The 15,362-nt window shown below is 40.6% G+C and overlaps 2 protein-coding genes across 3 annotated transcripts in view; one reads left to right on the top strand and one right to left on the bottom strand.

The window, feature by feature from the left end:
• The first annotated feature begins 272 nt into the window (after positions 1-272).
• Positions 273-8,078, top strand: si:dkey-22i16.9 (uncharacterized). The gene is made up of 5 exons (XM_062550865.1): positions 273-281; positions 5,798-5,856; positions 5,966-6,274; positions 6,743-7,072; positions 7,346-8,078. The coding sequence occupies exons 2-5, from the start codon at positions 5,811-5,813 to the stop codon at positions 7,555-7,557; spliced, it is 897 nt and encodes a 298-aa protein (XP_062406849.1). The 5' UTR covers positions 273-281; positions 5,798-5,810; the 3' UTR covers positions 7,558-8,078.
• Positions 8,079-13,772: 5,694 nt separating this feature from the next.
• cad (carbamoyl-phosphate synthetase 2, aspartate transcarbamylase, and dihydroorotase) overlaps positions 13,773-15,362 on the bottom strand; it is a 38,513-nt gene continuing 36,923 nt past the window's right edge. For both annotated transcript variants that reach the window (XM_062550525.1, XM_062550526.1), the window contains 2 exons: positions 14,649-14,743; positions 13,773-14,450 (listed from right to left, as the gene is read on the bottom strand). In XM_062550525.1, the coding sequence (XP_062406509.1) occupies positions 14,351-14,450; positions 14,649-14,743 (195 nt within the window). In that variant the 3' untranslated portion in view covers positions 13,773-14,350. The remainder of the gene's footprint in view (positions 14,451-14,648; positions 14,744-15,362) is intronic.

Here is a 15,362-nt window from a genome sequence, read left to right as displayed (position 1 = left end):
CTGACATTCAGCAAGCAGCACTTCCTGTGACGTAAAACTCGTCGTCTGTTTAGCTGATCACATGAGCTCATGCACGCTGATGCAAAATGCCGAAAAAGTTTTCTGTTTTGATCAACTGTGGTTGGGAGATGGGGAAGAGAAGACGGGCTCTGATGTCATTTGAAGGAGAGTGTTAACGCACAACGCAGAGTAGCACAATCAAGGAAAGGATCTGTTTTGATGTTTGCCCAGCGCCAAGACAACTTTAGGTTGCAAGCTTCAAGCATCAAGTATCAAGCCAGGTAAAATAGTGTAATCCAAATTAAAATACAAATTGAAAACTTTCTTTAATGTCAGATACCTTATCAGCCTAAATGTTACCGAGTATATGAACATGCATGACGTTACCAAAGATTGTCTAGCTTTATAAACCGGCTCGTTACTGATATAATTCGACGAGTGAGTGGGTGTGTGTGTTATTCAGCGGAACCAGTTATGTCGCTGTGTTCAGTCTATGTGTTCAGTAGGCAACGTGAGCCTGCGATGCGCACTCCTCCAGACTAGTAAGCAGTTGTCCATTTTTGAATGAAGCTGATTTACTACGATAGGTAGCCTACTCTATGCAAGTTTTTCACCTTATTATTAATCACACGTGTTATTATTCCGAGTAATGTATGATTCTAGCCCAAAGACGGTTGCTCTATTTTATTTGTAATCAAGGATCTCCTACTTTAGAAAGTAGCCTAGGCCCTATATCGCAGAGGGGAAGGGAGAGAGAGAGAGAGATAAATGCTGTCAATGCTTTACAACACTGTACCTACAGTCATGCTAAGAGAGAGATAGAGAGAAGCAGGCGGGGGAGGGGTCGACAGAGGCAGGCAGGCAGGCAGGCAGGCACTGTTTAATTATCACAGTTTGTTGTGCAATTAATTGTCCATTGTCCTATTTTAATTGTGTGTTTCCCCCTTCTACTCTCCCCTCCCCTTTTGATGTATTTGACCCAAATGCTTTGGCTATACTGTACAACATTATGGTCATGCTAAAGCTCCTTTTGAACAGGCTGTCAGGGGGAGAGAGGGAAAGAGGCAAGCAGGCAGGAATGGTGCCTGTAGGGTTTATCTTGAGTTAGAATGCAACATAATGATTTGGATTGATAAATCAATTTAACCAGCACACTCAAAACCAATCACAGCTGCATCCATTCAATCCATAGACCTCAGAGTTGCCTCTCCTGGCAAGCTGTAGAAAGCATAGACAGTAAAAGCGCACCCATCTATTCCCACATCCAAGTCAGCCATCTTGTGTTGTCAGGCATCCAGTGTGACTTGGAAATTCTCAACTTAGGTTTAATGTAATTTTAGGTCTATGCCTCTATATTCATTTTATCATCAAGTTTCTGTTACATCTGTTCTGTTCTTATGTCTTGCTTTTGGCATCTGACTTTTATCAATTATCTGAACCAATGTCTTAGGTTTGCAAGAACCATGTACTAGTTATTTGAATGAGTCTAGCTAAAATGGAACAGGTCCTGTATATCTTGCCATCTTGTGTTAAAGTTATACTATTGTTTAGTCAAAATAACACAGAACCTGTGATAGTGCTATTTAAGAAGACTTTCACTTGAGTACATTTCATGTAGGTTTTAGAAATGGTGTTTTAATTTGTGAAATGCTTCACATTTGCTTGAGTTATCTTGAGTTATTAGATTGTTGTGTTCAACACATGATGCATAATCAATTTAATCCATTTTCATTTGCATTTATCTGAATATCTTAACAAGTGAATAGTAATGCATCTATCTTTTCCTTCTGATTCTCAGTTCCTGATGATGTGTATGTTCTCACTGGAAACAATGTCACCCTACTTTGCCATGCAGCCATAGAAAAAAACACAAATGAAATGGATGTCTCTATTTTTTGGGAGAAGTATGGGAGGAGAAATGGGTGGAAGTACTGCGGCTTGAAAAGGGAAATTTCACCTATGGCCGCATGAAGGGCAGAGTGTCAGTTCCTGAAGATGGTTACAAGAGTGGTGAACTCCACCTACGCATCAAAGATGCCCGTCCATCCGATGAAGGAGTCTACCGATGCCGTTACTCGTCCACAAGAGACGCAGGGGTTCCAAATGCAGTAAGGCTCAATGTGAAAGGTAAGTTGACTCTTATGCCAATCAGTTTGTATTTCAATTGCTAAGACTGTATTCCTTGTTGAATTATGTAGATGAAGATTTCTGTTGCACCAGTATGCCTCCTGATATAAATAACAGAATTCAACAATATATTGTTTTCCAGATGGAGAGACACTGCCACAGCCACAGCCACGACCAGGGAGAGACTTTCTATTCTTTGTGTCCGGGGTCATAGTTTGTGAGGTCGTAGTTGTGTTGTGTGTGATTGTATTGTGGAACAAATTCCAGTGCCGTCGTACCACTGGGGCCAGTCCACCTACACCAGAGCAGGGAGGAGCTGCCAACTCCGAGAAAACAGCCCCTGAAAATCAAGAGATGGAGGCTCTACAGCCCGTGCATGCCGGCATCGCACCTCCTCTCTCTACTGAGGAAAACAACGCTCACTCCTCACATCCATGGGCAGACAAGGAAGTCCTTTGACTTTGGTCAAGCAACAGTGAGGGCGCTTTCACACCGCTAGTTCGATTATTTGGTCCGCATCAGGCAATAAAATTGTTATGTAGCATGTGGACTCCAGTGAGGTCCGCTTTCACACCAGCAAACAAACCAAAACATTGGCCTGATTGACGTTTCATCAATGTTTATCTTTCGGTAAAAATAAGCGATCAATTTTGACTCACTATTTTGACCTACAGTCTATGGTTTGGACCCCAGTTTGCGTTCTCACCAGAGGGACCGCACCAGAATCTGGCATTTGGTGCGGAGTCAAGCGGACCGAGACCACCTCTTTTTGGCGGGCTCGGTCTGCTTGATTTAGTGCGGACCCGAGTGCGACTTACAGGGGGGCTACACCAGATGCGTAACTGAAGCGTTCCGTTCGCGACGCGTAAAACCCATTTTAGAAGATGGGTCTATTTTTTTCGAATGTATGCGCCACTGTTGCGTCTGGTGTAGCTACTTCCATTGACTACAGTGATTATTAACTGCTACGACCGGCTGCAACATACGCGTCGCGAACGGAACGCTTCAGTTACGCATCTGGTGTAGCCCCCCTGTTATGCTTTCACACCAACGAAAACAAACCGAACTTAGAGCTTTTAGTTCGAATGGATCGTTTGGTGCGCACCAACTGCTGTTGGTGTGAAAGCACCCTGAGTGACCAAATTGTGCCACTCTGTACTGCAAGTATGAGTCTGTGTGTGCCTTTCATTCCTAAACCTTTTCCCTGTCTTTAGTGTTAATCCCAGTCTTTCAGTATTTTGGTCCCCTGGAATTGTCTGCAAATTTATTTGTACGGTTTTCTGGTTTCAAAGAATATGTAACTGCCATCCAGAAATGTGCACAACAAAGACTACATGTCATACAAAAACTGAAAGCCCTCCCTGTTTCTCCCTACCTCCTGCTCCTACTTTACAAAAGCATCGTCCAACTGACCCTGCTGCACTGCTCCCTGTTTTTACACAATGTTTATATGAAACTTTTTTTTTAAAGAGCTTTCTGCTAAGAAGTATTTTATAGGTTTTTCTTTTGACTATTTACTGACCTTGATCTTTCTCAAATTTAACTACTGACCTTCATCTGTTCTTTAAGTTGCATTATTTTTTTTAATTGTTTTTTTAATGTATTATTATTATTAAGATTATTTAATGTAATATTATTATTATTATTATTATTATTAACAACATTATTATTGTTATTATTACTATACTGTGTGGATGAGATATGCCACATGGGTGGATGGGATGTGTTACATGTTAGAACATGAAAGGAAAATGTGCAGAAATGATTATCCCTATGGGACAATAAAGACTAGTGTATATCTGTATCTGTATTATTTGTAAGTCACTGTGGACAAAAGAGTTTGCTAAGTCATATAACCATAACCATAGTTCGAACTCCAGCATTCAGTACCAGTACCACAAGTGTCGTTTCAAGGTACTATGGGGGGCAAAAGGTACAGATGGGCCCTTCAACACAACTCATCTCCCATTTTAGCAAATGTAATGTCCCTCATCGAAATGCAAAATGTTCAAAGCAAAGCACTAGGCTGTGGCACGAAAGATACATGACATGACACATACCATCTGCTGGCTATGCACAGGAACTACAGCCAATGGCACAATGACACGACTAGTTGGTTCTAGCTGTCAGCGGAGACAACCGCGCGAAACGTACTGTTTTGAAATTACATCAGGGTGTGTCTCGCACGTGAACGTGAAAGGAGTGTCTATCTCGGTAGACAGTAAAAAATAGTCGACACGCGTGTGCCAGTGGTGAGACAATACGGAAGAAGCCTACAGTAGTTCATCAGTTCTGCAATGCTCGACGAAGCAGGTAAAAGACGGTGTTAACTTGTATTTCAAACATCAGATTTTGTATAAGAGTAGTTTGGAAATAAATACTGTACGCTCAATGTTTATTCGACTGCTGATGTCTACCAATTTACTCGTTTTTTATCTCGTCTATTGACAAACGTAGCCTAATCATTGTAACGTTTACATTAACTTAACGGTGCTGGTGCTAACTTTGCTGTTGGTAGCGGGTGTTTCGTCTCGACGTTTACCCCATAGCAAATGTGTCGCTACTTTAATTCAACTGTAGCTAGGCACTAGGCAGAGCATGCCTCATAAGTAAACGAGCTCTGGTACAGGCATATCAGCTAGACCTAAAAGAAACAGGTAGGCTAGCAGCTACAGGTCTCATTATCGGTGAATAACGTACCTTTAACTTTAGCTGCTAGACATTTTTTTCCACGACTACCGTATGTCACCTAGTAATGACATTACGGTTCTAACTCATTGATTGATAGTCGACTATTTATTTATATAAAAACGATCGTTCATTTAGTTAATAAAAGCCTTTTGTGTATAACCTCAGAGAGTCTATAACTCTTTAAGCAGCCCACTTTTGGATGTGGTAAATATGACCGCGTATGAACAGTTGGAAATGCATGACCAATTGGGACATCAAAGTTGGGAAGAGGGGACAGTGACAGTAACGCCAGAAGTGGCCAGGCAGGGTGAAAGGGAGAGTTGGAAGTATTGGCTACATGAAAAAACACTGTCCATTCTGAAATCAGTTCACTGCTTTTGGAGGTGCATAATTCAAACTCTTCGAGGTAGTTTGTGTTGTTAAGTAACATTATTTACCTAATAACTTGTCTCATTGCGATAGCACCCACAACAGCCTATAGACTAGGGAGAGAGAGACCAGACTCAAGTCTGACCTATACTGACTTGTTAGACAAGGAGAGAATGAGGGAGTGGCTGCAGGTGAGTTGAGAGAGAGAGAGAGAGAGAGATCTGCCTATAAAGAAAGGAAACTATAAGATTATGTTAGGCATACATCCTTTCTTTTGACAGTTGTCAAAATACATAATGAGTTTGGATTGATAAATCAATTTAACCAGCACACTCAAAACCAATCACAGCTGCATCCATTCAATCCATAGACCTCAGAGTTGCCTCTCCTGGCAAGCTGTAGAAAGCATAAACAGTATAAAAGCACACCCATCCATGCCCACATCCAAGTCAGCCATCTTGTGTTGTCAGGCATCCAGTGTGACTTGGAAATTTTCAACTTAGGTTTAATGTCATTTAGGTCTATGCCTCTATATTCATTTTATCATCAAGTTTCTGTTACATCTGTTCTGTTCTTATGTCTGCTTTTGGCATCTGACTTTTATCAGTAGGTTTGCAAGAACCATGGGAGGAAATGTGTTTATGCTCGTATGCATCCTTATCTTGTGCAGTAAGTTTGTTTTGATTCAAAACAATAATAGTTTTTTTTATATAATTATTCACCTAGAAAACTAGATGACTAACAAAAAAAATACAATTTCTTGCCTCTTCTTCCATAGTGTGCCCGTCTGTACTCGGTGTGATAAAAACCGGCATATTACATGAGACCATTACCCTCCCCTGCAGTCAGTCCTGCAGTGGCACAATGACATGGACACTGGTGGATACTGGCCTGGTGATCAAGTGTACGAATAGATCTTGTGAAACAGGAACAGGGTTTGAAAATGGATTCAGCATTTCAAATGAACGCTTTGATGGCAAACGGTCCTGTGGTCTCACCATCAGTTCACTGAAGTTCAATGATCAGGGTATCTACTCTGGCTATTGTGATGGCCGTTATTATTGTGCTGTTACGCTTGATGTTTTGGGTGAGTATTTTCTGCATGTAAGTAGTTATTTGAACCGACGTGTGTGTGTGTGCGCGCGGGCATGCTAACTTATATTGACAAAGCCAACAAATGTCACCAGTAATTATACAGCTCTGTCCAAATGAGTCTAGCTAAAATTGAACATATCTTGCCAACTTGTGTCACAGTAAAAAAAGTAATACATTTGTTACAATTACAAAGTCAAAATAATTCTACTCAAAACCAAGGATAGGCAGAGCAGACAGGACCTGTGATAGTGCTATTTAAGAAGACTTCCACTTGAGTAAATTTGATTAAGAGTTTAGGAAATGTTGGCTAAATTTTGTGAAATGCTCCACCTTTGCCTTCTTGAGTTATTCGATTGTGTTCAACACATGATGCAGAATCAATTTAATCCGTTTTCATTTGGAGTTATCTGAATATCTTAAGTGAATACTCACACATTTATCTTTTCCTCCTGATTCTCAGTGCCTGTTGATGTGAATGTCTCCACTGGAAACAATGTCTCCCTACCTTGCCATGTAGCCATTAAAAAGACTATAGAAAATACAACTGTCTCTTTTTTGTGGGAGAAGTATTGGAAGAAGAAATGGGACAAAGTACTGCGGCTTGAAAAGGGAAATTTCACTTATGGCCCCATGAAGGGCAGAGTGTCAGTTCCTGAAGATGGTTACAAGAGTGGTGACCTCCCCCTACGCATCACTGATGTCCGTCCATCTGATCAAGGAGTGTACCGATGCCGTTACTTGTCCACAGGAGACACAGGGGTTCCAGGTCCATTAATGCTCATTGTTAAAGGTAAATTTACTATTATGCCTATCAGTTTGTACAATTGCTATTTGTGGGTGTTATCATTAATTACATTGTAGGGTTACTAACACTGGTTAACACTAACTCAACCATGGCTCCACTTTTGACAGTGGTATGCTATGCATGCATTCAACTCATTATTGTATTTAAAATATTTTGTCTTTTGATGTAATAGTGTAACTAAAGTTCATGTATTGTAAGTGTTGGTAGTTGCCCTCTGATATGAATTATAGAACTGTCATTATTTTCATTCTTTTGCAGAAAATACCTGGTCCTGTGCCATAAAAATGTTGGTAACCTCGCTCGTCACGGGCATTGTATTGATTCTGGGATATTTTTGTTGCTACAAGCTCAAAGGCATCCCAAATCCTTTTAGACGTCAGCCAGTTCCCAAAGCTCCTGTGCCCGAAGAGAATGTTGATAGTGAATCCATTCCAATGAAAAATTACTCCACAGTCCACCCCACGGACTGAATGACCATCGACAAGACTTGGACTACTTCTAAGTGCTTCTTTACTATTAAGGTTTTTTTTTTTGTAAGCTACTGTAGGCCAGAGACGTCTACAAGAGATCCTTAAGAATCTTTCTGTGAGTGAGAGTCATGGTCTCCAGGCTAGCATTAAGCTAGTTTGCTGTGAATTGACTGCAACTGTGAGGGTATTTAAATTATTTTGTTAAATTGTTTTGTCTTTTATCCCAGGTATGCCACGGTTTATTTCATTATATTATAATTGTGTGTTGTTTAAAATAAGCCTCCGCTGCCACTGGCTTGCTCCCTGTCTGATTTTCTTGGGTTTGTTTTTTTTTTAGCATATTTAGCAAACCTCTCCTCACGATGCGCTTGCTGCCTGTCTCCTGAATACGAAACTATTCACCGTATGTTTCTGTCAGGAAAGTCATGGAATTTAACATTTTACATTGTCCATTTTTATTCATGCTTCTATTAATGTAAAGCACTTTGAACATTTGTAAATTAAATTTAAAAAGAAAATATATTTTGTATTACTTGCTAAATTATATATATATATATATATATATATATATATATATATATATATACTTACATATAAATATATAAACTTGCCTTGTCCTGCTTTTTATCCAGGTATTTCATGGTTTTAGAATTTAACAAGTCACTGAGATGTATTATGTGATATCTTTTTCTTTGTATACTTATATGATAGGGACCTTATGCCATGACATTTTTTTATTTGGTATCTTAATTCTGGTGGTTGTATGTGTAGCAGGGTTGGTTATGTTTCCCTGAATTTCCCCACTGTTTCCCTGCATATTCGATGCAATCTTGCAGTTTCCCACGCCTCTGGGGTACAGTAGGTAGTAGGGGGGTGTGGCTTGGGTGTGGCAGAAGTTGGTTCCCACGTTGTAGCCCCCTCCTCTGTCTCTGTTGCAACTATCCTGAGGCAGAGGTATGTGTCTTATTGAAATGTGCGTTGTCTTTTGTTTTATGATTTTCTGTCATGCATTCATAATGTGTTGTATAATATGCATGAGACATACTGTAAGAAGACATGCGTTTTAATGTGTGCCGACCATGCACACATTACGTTTAAATGAATTTGTCCTTTCGCTGCAGCCGGTTAGCGGTCTGCAGGTGTAGTAGGCTGGTTAGCGTGCTACTACAGTAGCTGTGACATGTGGTGTACTGAGTGGTTTACCTGATCTGTTTGGTAGGAGCTGTGATGCGCCTGGCTCGCTCCATGCCTGAATATTTTCTTGTTTTCTCCCGATATCTCAGGTATGCCATGTAGCCTATTGCATAATGTTGGAAAACATTTGTATGTAAACTGTACACTGCCGTGCAACTGTAATTGTTTGTCGTGCGGCTCTGTTGCAACTATCCTGAGGCAGAGGAGCTGTGATGCGCCTGGCTCGCTCCATGCCTGAATATTTTCTTGTTTTCTCCCGATATCTCAGAGCAATAAACTTAAAGCAACAAAAGTTCCAGTTGGTTGTGGCGTCCGTCCTTTACCACACAACGCAGAGTGATCGAGGGAGGGGAGAGACGACCTCTGTTACATATGGTTGGCACATAAGTCACAAGGGTGTAGTAATAGGCTCATTTGGGATCAACTGCACCTGACATCCACGAGATCTGCAAGCACCAGCAGAGAGGTGGCAGAAAAGATGGCAGACTGACCCATGCACAACGGCTGCAGTCTACACCTGACGACTCTGGATTTTGTTTACGTTGAATAGTTTAAATTTCCTTCCTATTCATCAAAATGAACAAAACTGATAAAATCAGTCAGTATGTTTTAATAAACCGTTGTTGACATTCATCTAACAGGTCAGCACGGACATAATTTCAGTATTAAGTTTTCTGTGCATGTGTGTCAATCTACCCAACAGTATACAATAACAACATCAAAAACCTTTTCAGTAAGCCTACTTTTTGTAGGTGGGCCATTCTACAGAAACAAACACTCTTCTGTCCCGACACTTTGCAGATCTGTTACACTTTGAAAAACACCTATTTGCAATGTTTTGTATTTATAAGTAAAACAATATGTTAATTGTACAACCACATGTGTTTGAGCCATCAAAGTGAGAGTATTTATTTGTAAATTGATTTTATAGGACTCGAGGCACCAAAAGTGCCCATCCCAACCCTCAAGCATACAGATTGAGGGCCAAATTCTGAGGCTAAAAACATGTTTTTGAAATAGTTTAACGGCAATAATGCATACATAACTATCACATTAATTACATAGGCACATATTTAAATACAAAATATTTTTTTATTAAAATGCATCTGTCCCAAGGATTCATGTCACTGGTGTTACTGCACAACAAAAAAATACAAGCAATCATACTAATGTACATGGACACTGGAGGATACTGGCACGGCGATCAAGTGTACAAATAGATCTTGTGAAACAGGAACGGGGTTTGAAAACGGATTCAGCATTTCAAATGAATGCTTTGATGGCAAACGGTCCTGTGGTCTCACCATCAGTTCACTGAAGTTCAATGATCAGGGTATCTACTCTGGCAAATGTGATGGCCATCCTTGTGATGATGATTATAAGCTTGTTGTCTTGGGTGAGTATTTTCTGCATGTAAGTAGTTATTTGAACCGACTTGTGTGTGTGTGCGCGCGGGCATGCTAACTTATATTGACAAAGCCAACAAATGTCACCAGTAATTATACAGCTCTGTCCAAATGAGTCTAGCTAAAATTGAACAGATCTTGCCAACTTGTGTCACAGTAAAAAAAGTTATAGCCTACATTTGTTACAATTACAAAGTCAAAATAATTCTACTCAAAACCAAGGATAGGCAGAGCAGACAGGACCTGTGATAGTGCTATTTAAGAAGACTTCCACTTGAGTAAATTTGATTAAGAGTTTAGGAAATGTTGGCTAAATTTTGTGAAATGCTCCACCTTTACCTTCTTGAGTTATTCGATTGTGTTCAACACATGATGCATAATCAATTTAATCCGTTTTCATTTGGAGTTATATGAATATCTTAAGACAAATACCGGTACTCACACATTTATCTTTTACTCCTGATTCTCAGTGCCTGTTGATGTGGATGTCTCCACTGGAAACAATGTCTCCCTACCTTGCCATGCAGCCATTAAAAAAAAACAAAGAATATGAAACTGTCTCTATGTCTTGGGAGAAGTATGAGGAGGAGAAATGGGAGGAAGTACTGCGTCTTGAAAAGGGACATTTCACCTATGGCCCCATGGAGGACAGAGTGTCAGTTCCTGAAGATGGTTACAAGAATGGTGACCTCTCCCTACACATCAAAGATGCCCGTCCATCCGATGAAGGAGTCTACCGATGCCGTTACTCGCCCACAAGAGACGCAGGGGTTCCAGATTCAGTAAGGCTCAATGTGAAAGGTAAGTTGACTCTTATGCCTATCAGTTTATATTTCAATTGCTAAGACTGTATTCCTTGTTGAATTATGTAGATGAAGATTTCTGTCGCACCAATATGACTCCTGACATGAATAACATAATTCCAAAATTCTTATTGTTTTCCAGTTGGAGAGACTCTGTCACAGCCACGGAGTCACTTTCTGCCCTTCTTCGTGTTGGTTGTAGTGGTTAGTGGGGTAATTGGTGCAATTAGTGCTGGCCTAGTGTGGAAAGGACTGCGTCCGCGTCCTTGTACCACTGGGGCCAGACTTCCTACACCAGGAGCTGCAGATCAAGATTCTGTGGAGACCGAGAATCCCACCACAGTTCCTGTACCTGAATCAGACAACCATCAGCTCTCTGTTCCTCTGATGGAGACTAGCGCTCACTCCTCACACCCATGGAAAGAGGAGTCCATCTATGGCAAGGAAATCCCTTGAATTTGGAACTCACTGTTACTTGATTAGACAAAAATGAGCCTCTGGTTACTTAAACCAAAGATCGTATAGTTACTAAGATGAATCATAAAGGGGTTTTCAATGGAATGAAATGGTGCCCACTTCCGCCTCCTAAATACATTCACCTATGCACCTGTGTGGTGGCATAGAGATCAGTGACGAGATCATCGGTTTAGACCAGTGTAGAAGCAGCAGAAGCAGTGTGCCGTTGATGACAGGTCAGGTCAGGGGGGACAGGTCGTGAACAAAGTTATTTTTCTATGTATTTATCTCGCTGGAAAATACGATTTCAATGTGGGAATGTTAGAAAGATGTGTGCCTTGTAGAATATGGGTTTGTTACTTGCATTGCTGAATGTAGGGCTAAGGGAATGGTCATAATCCGAGATAAGGTTTATTTCTCCAGTTTGCCTCCTAATTGGGAGTGGCACTACCTCACAGGGAAACCGGAATTGACCCTCATGAGTCGCCTCACTTTATAAACCGTCTCTGCTTAAACTGTTAAACTCGGCGTGCCTTTCATTCTTAAACCTTTTCCCAGCTTTATCAGCTCAGTCTCATATACTGAGGGATGTTTCTAAGGGACCAAATTTAGTCAGAAACAAAAGGGTTATGCTTCGTAACGCGGTTCCCAAACTCCCCCCCCCCACATACAGTACCACCTTCTACGTCCTGACTCTGCGTACCCCCACCATTCGAGTCATTAAAAAGTAACACAATCGATTGACGCATTCCAGGCATCATGTTTAATAAGCTGCCTTTTTTTTTTTTTTTTTTTTTAATGTAGCCTACTATAGAGTTTACAAATGATTTACTTTATTGTCATGTTTCCATATAATAATAACCAGATTCAAAATAATTTATTGATTCATGAATTAATTGCAGAAACTGTGAAAAGTTCATTTTTAACACCTTTCCGCCATAGCCCTTTTCATCTCGCGTACCCTCCAGAAGCAGCTGGCGTACCAGTTTGGGAATCCCTGCTCTAAAATGATCTTCTCAATCATGTCCAGTTCATTTGCACTGTTCTGTATTCATTTCAACACTGAGATGTATTTATCCTGTTCAACGTGATTTTAATTTATGTGCATGGCTATTTAAAAGAATTCTATGTTATTTTATTAATTTATTTCAAGTGCCCTGCACTGGCTTCCAGTAAGTGAGAGTTGACTTAAAAGATGATTACTTGCTTATAAACCATGGTCCCCATGGGTCATGGAATATATGGAATATCATGGAATCTTAGTTGGTGGTAGTGTAGTGGATAAGGAGCTGGGATAACATGCAATAGCCTGAAAAGTTGTGGGTTCAATATTCACTATCCACTGTTGTACCTTTAGCACAGGTTTAGCTGTTCAATTTAAATTTACTTGCCAAAATACAGTGATACAAAAATACATTTGCATGCAGCATTGGTGTTAATAGGTTGACATTTCCCATTACAGCTTGTTTGAATGTTAGGTTAGCCTTGGAATTGGTAAAGCACACTGAATATTGTAAATAAAAATGTATATGTTAAACTTGCCTTGACTGGCTTCTTTCCAGGTATTTAATGGTTTTAGAATTTAACGATGGACTAAGATGTATTATATGATCTTTTTTGGTGTATATGATAAGGGCCTTGTGCCATTTCAGAAGAAGTCTTGTTTTGAATCTGATATCTTAATTATGGTGCTTTTTAGAAAAGACGGCAGACTCCCTCGGCATACCAGCTGCAGTCTACACTTGAAGACTGACAGGAGATATTGCAGGATTTTGTTCATCAAAATGAACATAACTGATCAAATAAATTAGTATGATGTTTTGATAAACCGTTGTTGATCTACATTTAACAGGTCAGCACAGTTGCACATAAATTCAGTATTAAGTGTTCTCTGTGCATGTGTGTCAATCTACCCAACAGCATACAATAACAGTATACGAGAAGGTATCCTTTTGATTTTTGTAAATGTTTGTTCAGACATTTCAATATAAGGAAGCAGCATGGGAAACCTATGTTACAGTGGGATACACTGATTTCATGAGGGTGTGTTCTAGCTCTGTAGGCACCGTGCTCCGGTAGGATCGGTTCTAACCAACATGCATTGCTTTCAACCCAACATGCATCATCACCTTAAGTCAGATCTGTGCAGCGCTGGATGTTTGACTGGATACATTCACCTATGCACCTGTGTGGTGGCATAGAGAGCACATTTTTGGACAGCAGAATAGCAGAATAAATCAGTCATTGATAACATCTGTACCACCGCTATACTGTATTGCAGTTATGATCTACATGTATATGCCCTCTGACCCTGTAATGAAAGCAAAGCAAAAAAGATGGACTGCATTAGAAAGAACACACTTCATACAATGAACCCAGTGAAGTGTTTTTTTTTATTTATTAATTTACCTAAAAATACATAACATTCTTCCCAGGACAGTACCAAAAACAGTCTTGCAAAGTTGTCAGTTTAATACTGCATGAATGAAATGTGCAAGGTCCCTTTTAACCACAAAAACAGACCATTACAGGAAAAAAGATGGATAATCCGTGGACAAGATTCTAAAATCTCCTTCCCTAACAGACATGTAGTGTTGAGAGAGAATTCCACAAGAGGTTAGTTGGATTGATCTAAAGTGGAAGTGCAGTCAATAACGGACACAATATAACAAAACAGTCGTTAGGTAAAAAAGGATCAACAGCAGGAATGACTTGTCCACAGACCTCAAGTTAAAAACCCTCGTCAGTGATGGACCAGAATACTATTTCCCTTACTACAACTTCCCTTACGAGTCTTCCCTTTGTGAGTTTTGCATACTACTGTAGAAAAGATTTAGGTGCCTTAAGAGGGGCAGCAGGATATTCATACAAGAGAGGGTGTGTTGTACACATAACCGTAAGCATGAATGCATTCATGTTGGTGTGTGGGGGGGTTCATCTTCCCACTACAGTCGCCAGCAGAGCCATACGGATGTACATGCCGTTTTCAGCCTGCCGGAAGTAGGCAGCTCTGGGGTCCGAGTCCACCTCAGGGCTAGACAGACAGACAGACAGACAGACAGACAGACAGACAGACAGACAGACAGACAGACAGACAGACAGACAGACAGACAGACAGACAGACAGACACACACACGATGCATTAGATCAGAGAATCACAGTCGTGTTTTTTTTTGCCTGCATATCAAACATGCAAGATAACTGCGAAGCTACGAAAGGTATAAATGGGTACCTGATCTCGTTGACCCTGGGCAACGGGTGCATAACCACCATCTTCCTCTTCGCTCCAGTCATTATGTGGGGTGTGAGGATGAACTGGCCAAAGCACTGGACAACACAAACATACACAGTTAGAGCTACAAGGTCTACCAGTTAACTAGCCTGGCGATCACCAGACCAAGCTCGATCTTTTGAGATTGAACATTAGTCTGGGGAATCTGCACTGTACCTCTACTGGTCAAGAGGCATGATCAGTGGGCATAGTTCAAATGACTGAACGCTTGGATAGTCCTTCAACCAACCACACCAACGATCTGCGCCAGGTGGATAATGCAGTTTGTGATTGGTCGCCACAAATTTGTAACAGATAGATGTACAAGTTTCCAGCCTGAGCTGCAGGACGACATCCAACCGCCGGCAGATCGGGCTGCGTTTACCCAGTCCACCAGTGAACCCCAACAGAGTAGCCGAAGAGTGTAGACGGAGTAAAGGGCCGATCACACCAGGAATGATGAACAATAGTTAAAAAGATAACTGACGATAAAAACGTCCACACTGACCAATGATAAGGAAAGACTCCTCATGTTGATGAATGAGATGGCTAAAATGTGGCTCTCAGCTTTTTATTGTTCTCAAAATCACTCTGAAGATTATCCCCAACAATATCGTTCTTCATGTTGACATTATAGTTTAAGTATTTTTGGGGGGCTTTTTTGCTTTTATTGAC

The sequence above is a fragment of the Sardina pilchardus genome, chromosome 12, assembly GCF_963854185.1.
Source record: "Sardina pilchardus chromosome 12, fSarPil1.1, whole genome shotgun sequence".
Taxonomy (NCBI): domain Eukaryota; kingdom Metazoa; phylum Chordata; class Actinopteri; order Clupeiformes; family Clupeidae; genus Sardina; species Sardina pilchardus.
The sequence above is the reverse complement of the archived record's forward strand: the minus strand, read 5'-3'. Positions and strand labels throughout refer to the sequence as shown.

Coding starts and splice junctions, on each gene's coding strand:
- si:dkey-22i16.9 (XM_062550865.1), top strand. CDS start 5,811: ATGGGAGGAAATGTGTTTATGCTCGTATGCATCCTTATCTTGTGCA. Junction 5,857..5,965: donor ATGCATCCTTATCTTGTGCA/GTAAGTTTGTTT, acceptor CTTCTTCCATAG/TGTGCCCGTCTGTACTCGGT. Junction 6,275..6,742: donor TGTTACGCTTGATGTTTTGG/GTGAGTATTTTC, acceptor CCTGATTCTCAG/TGCCTGTTGATGTGAATGTC.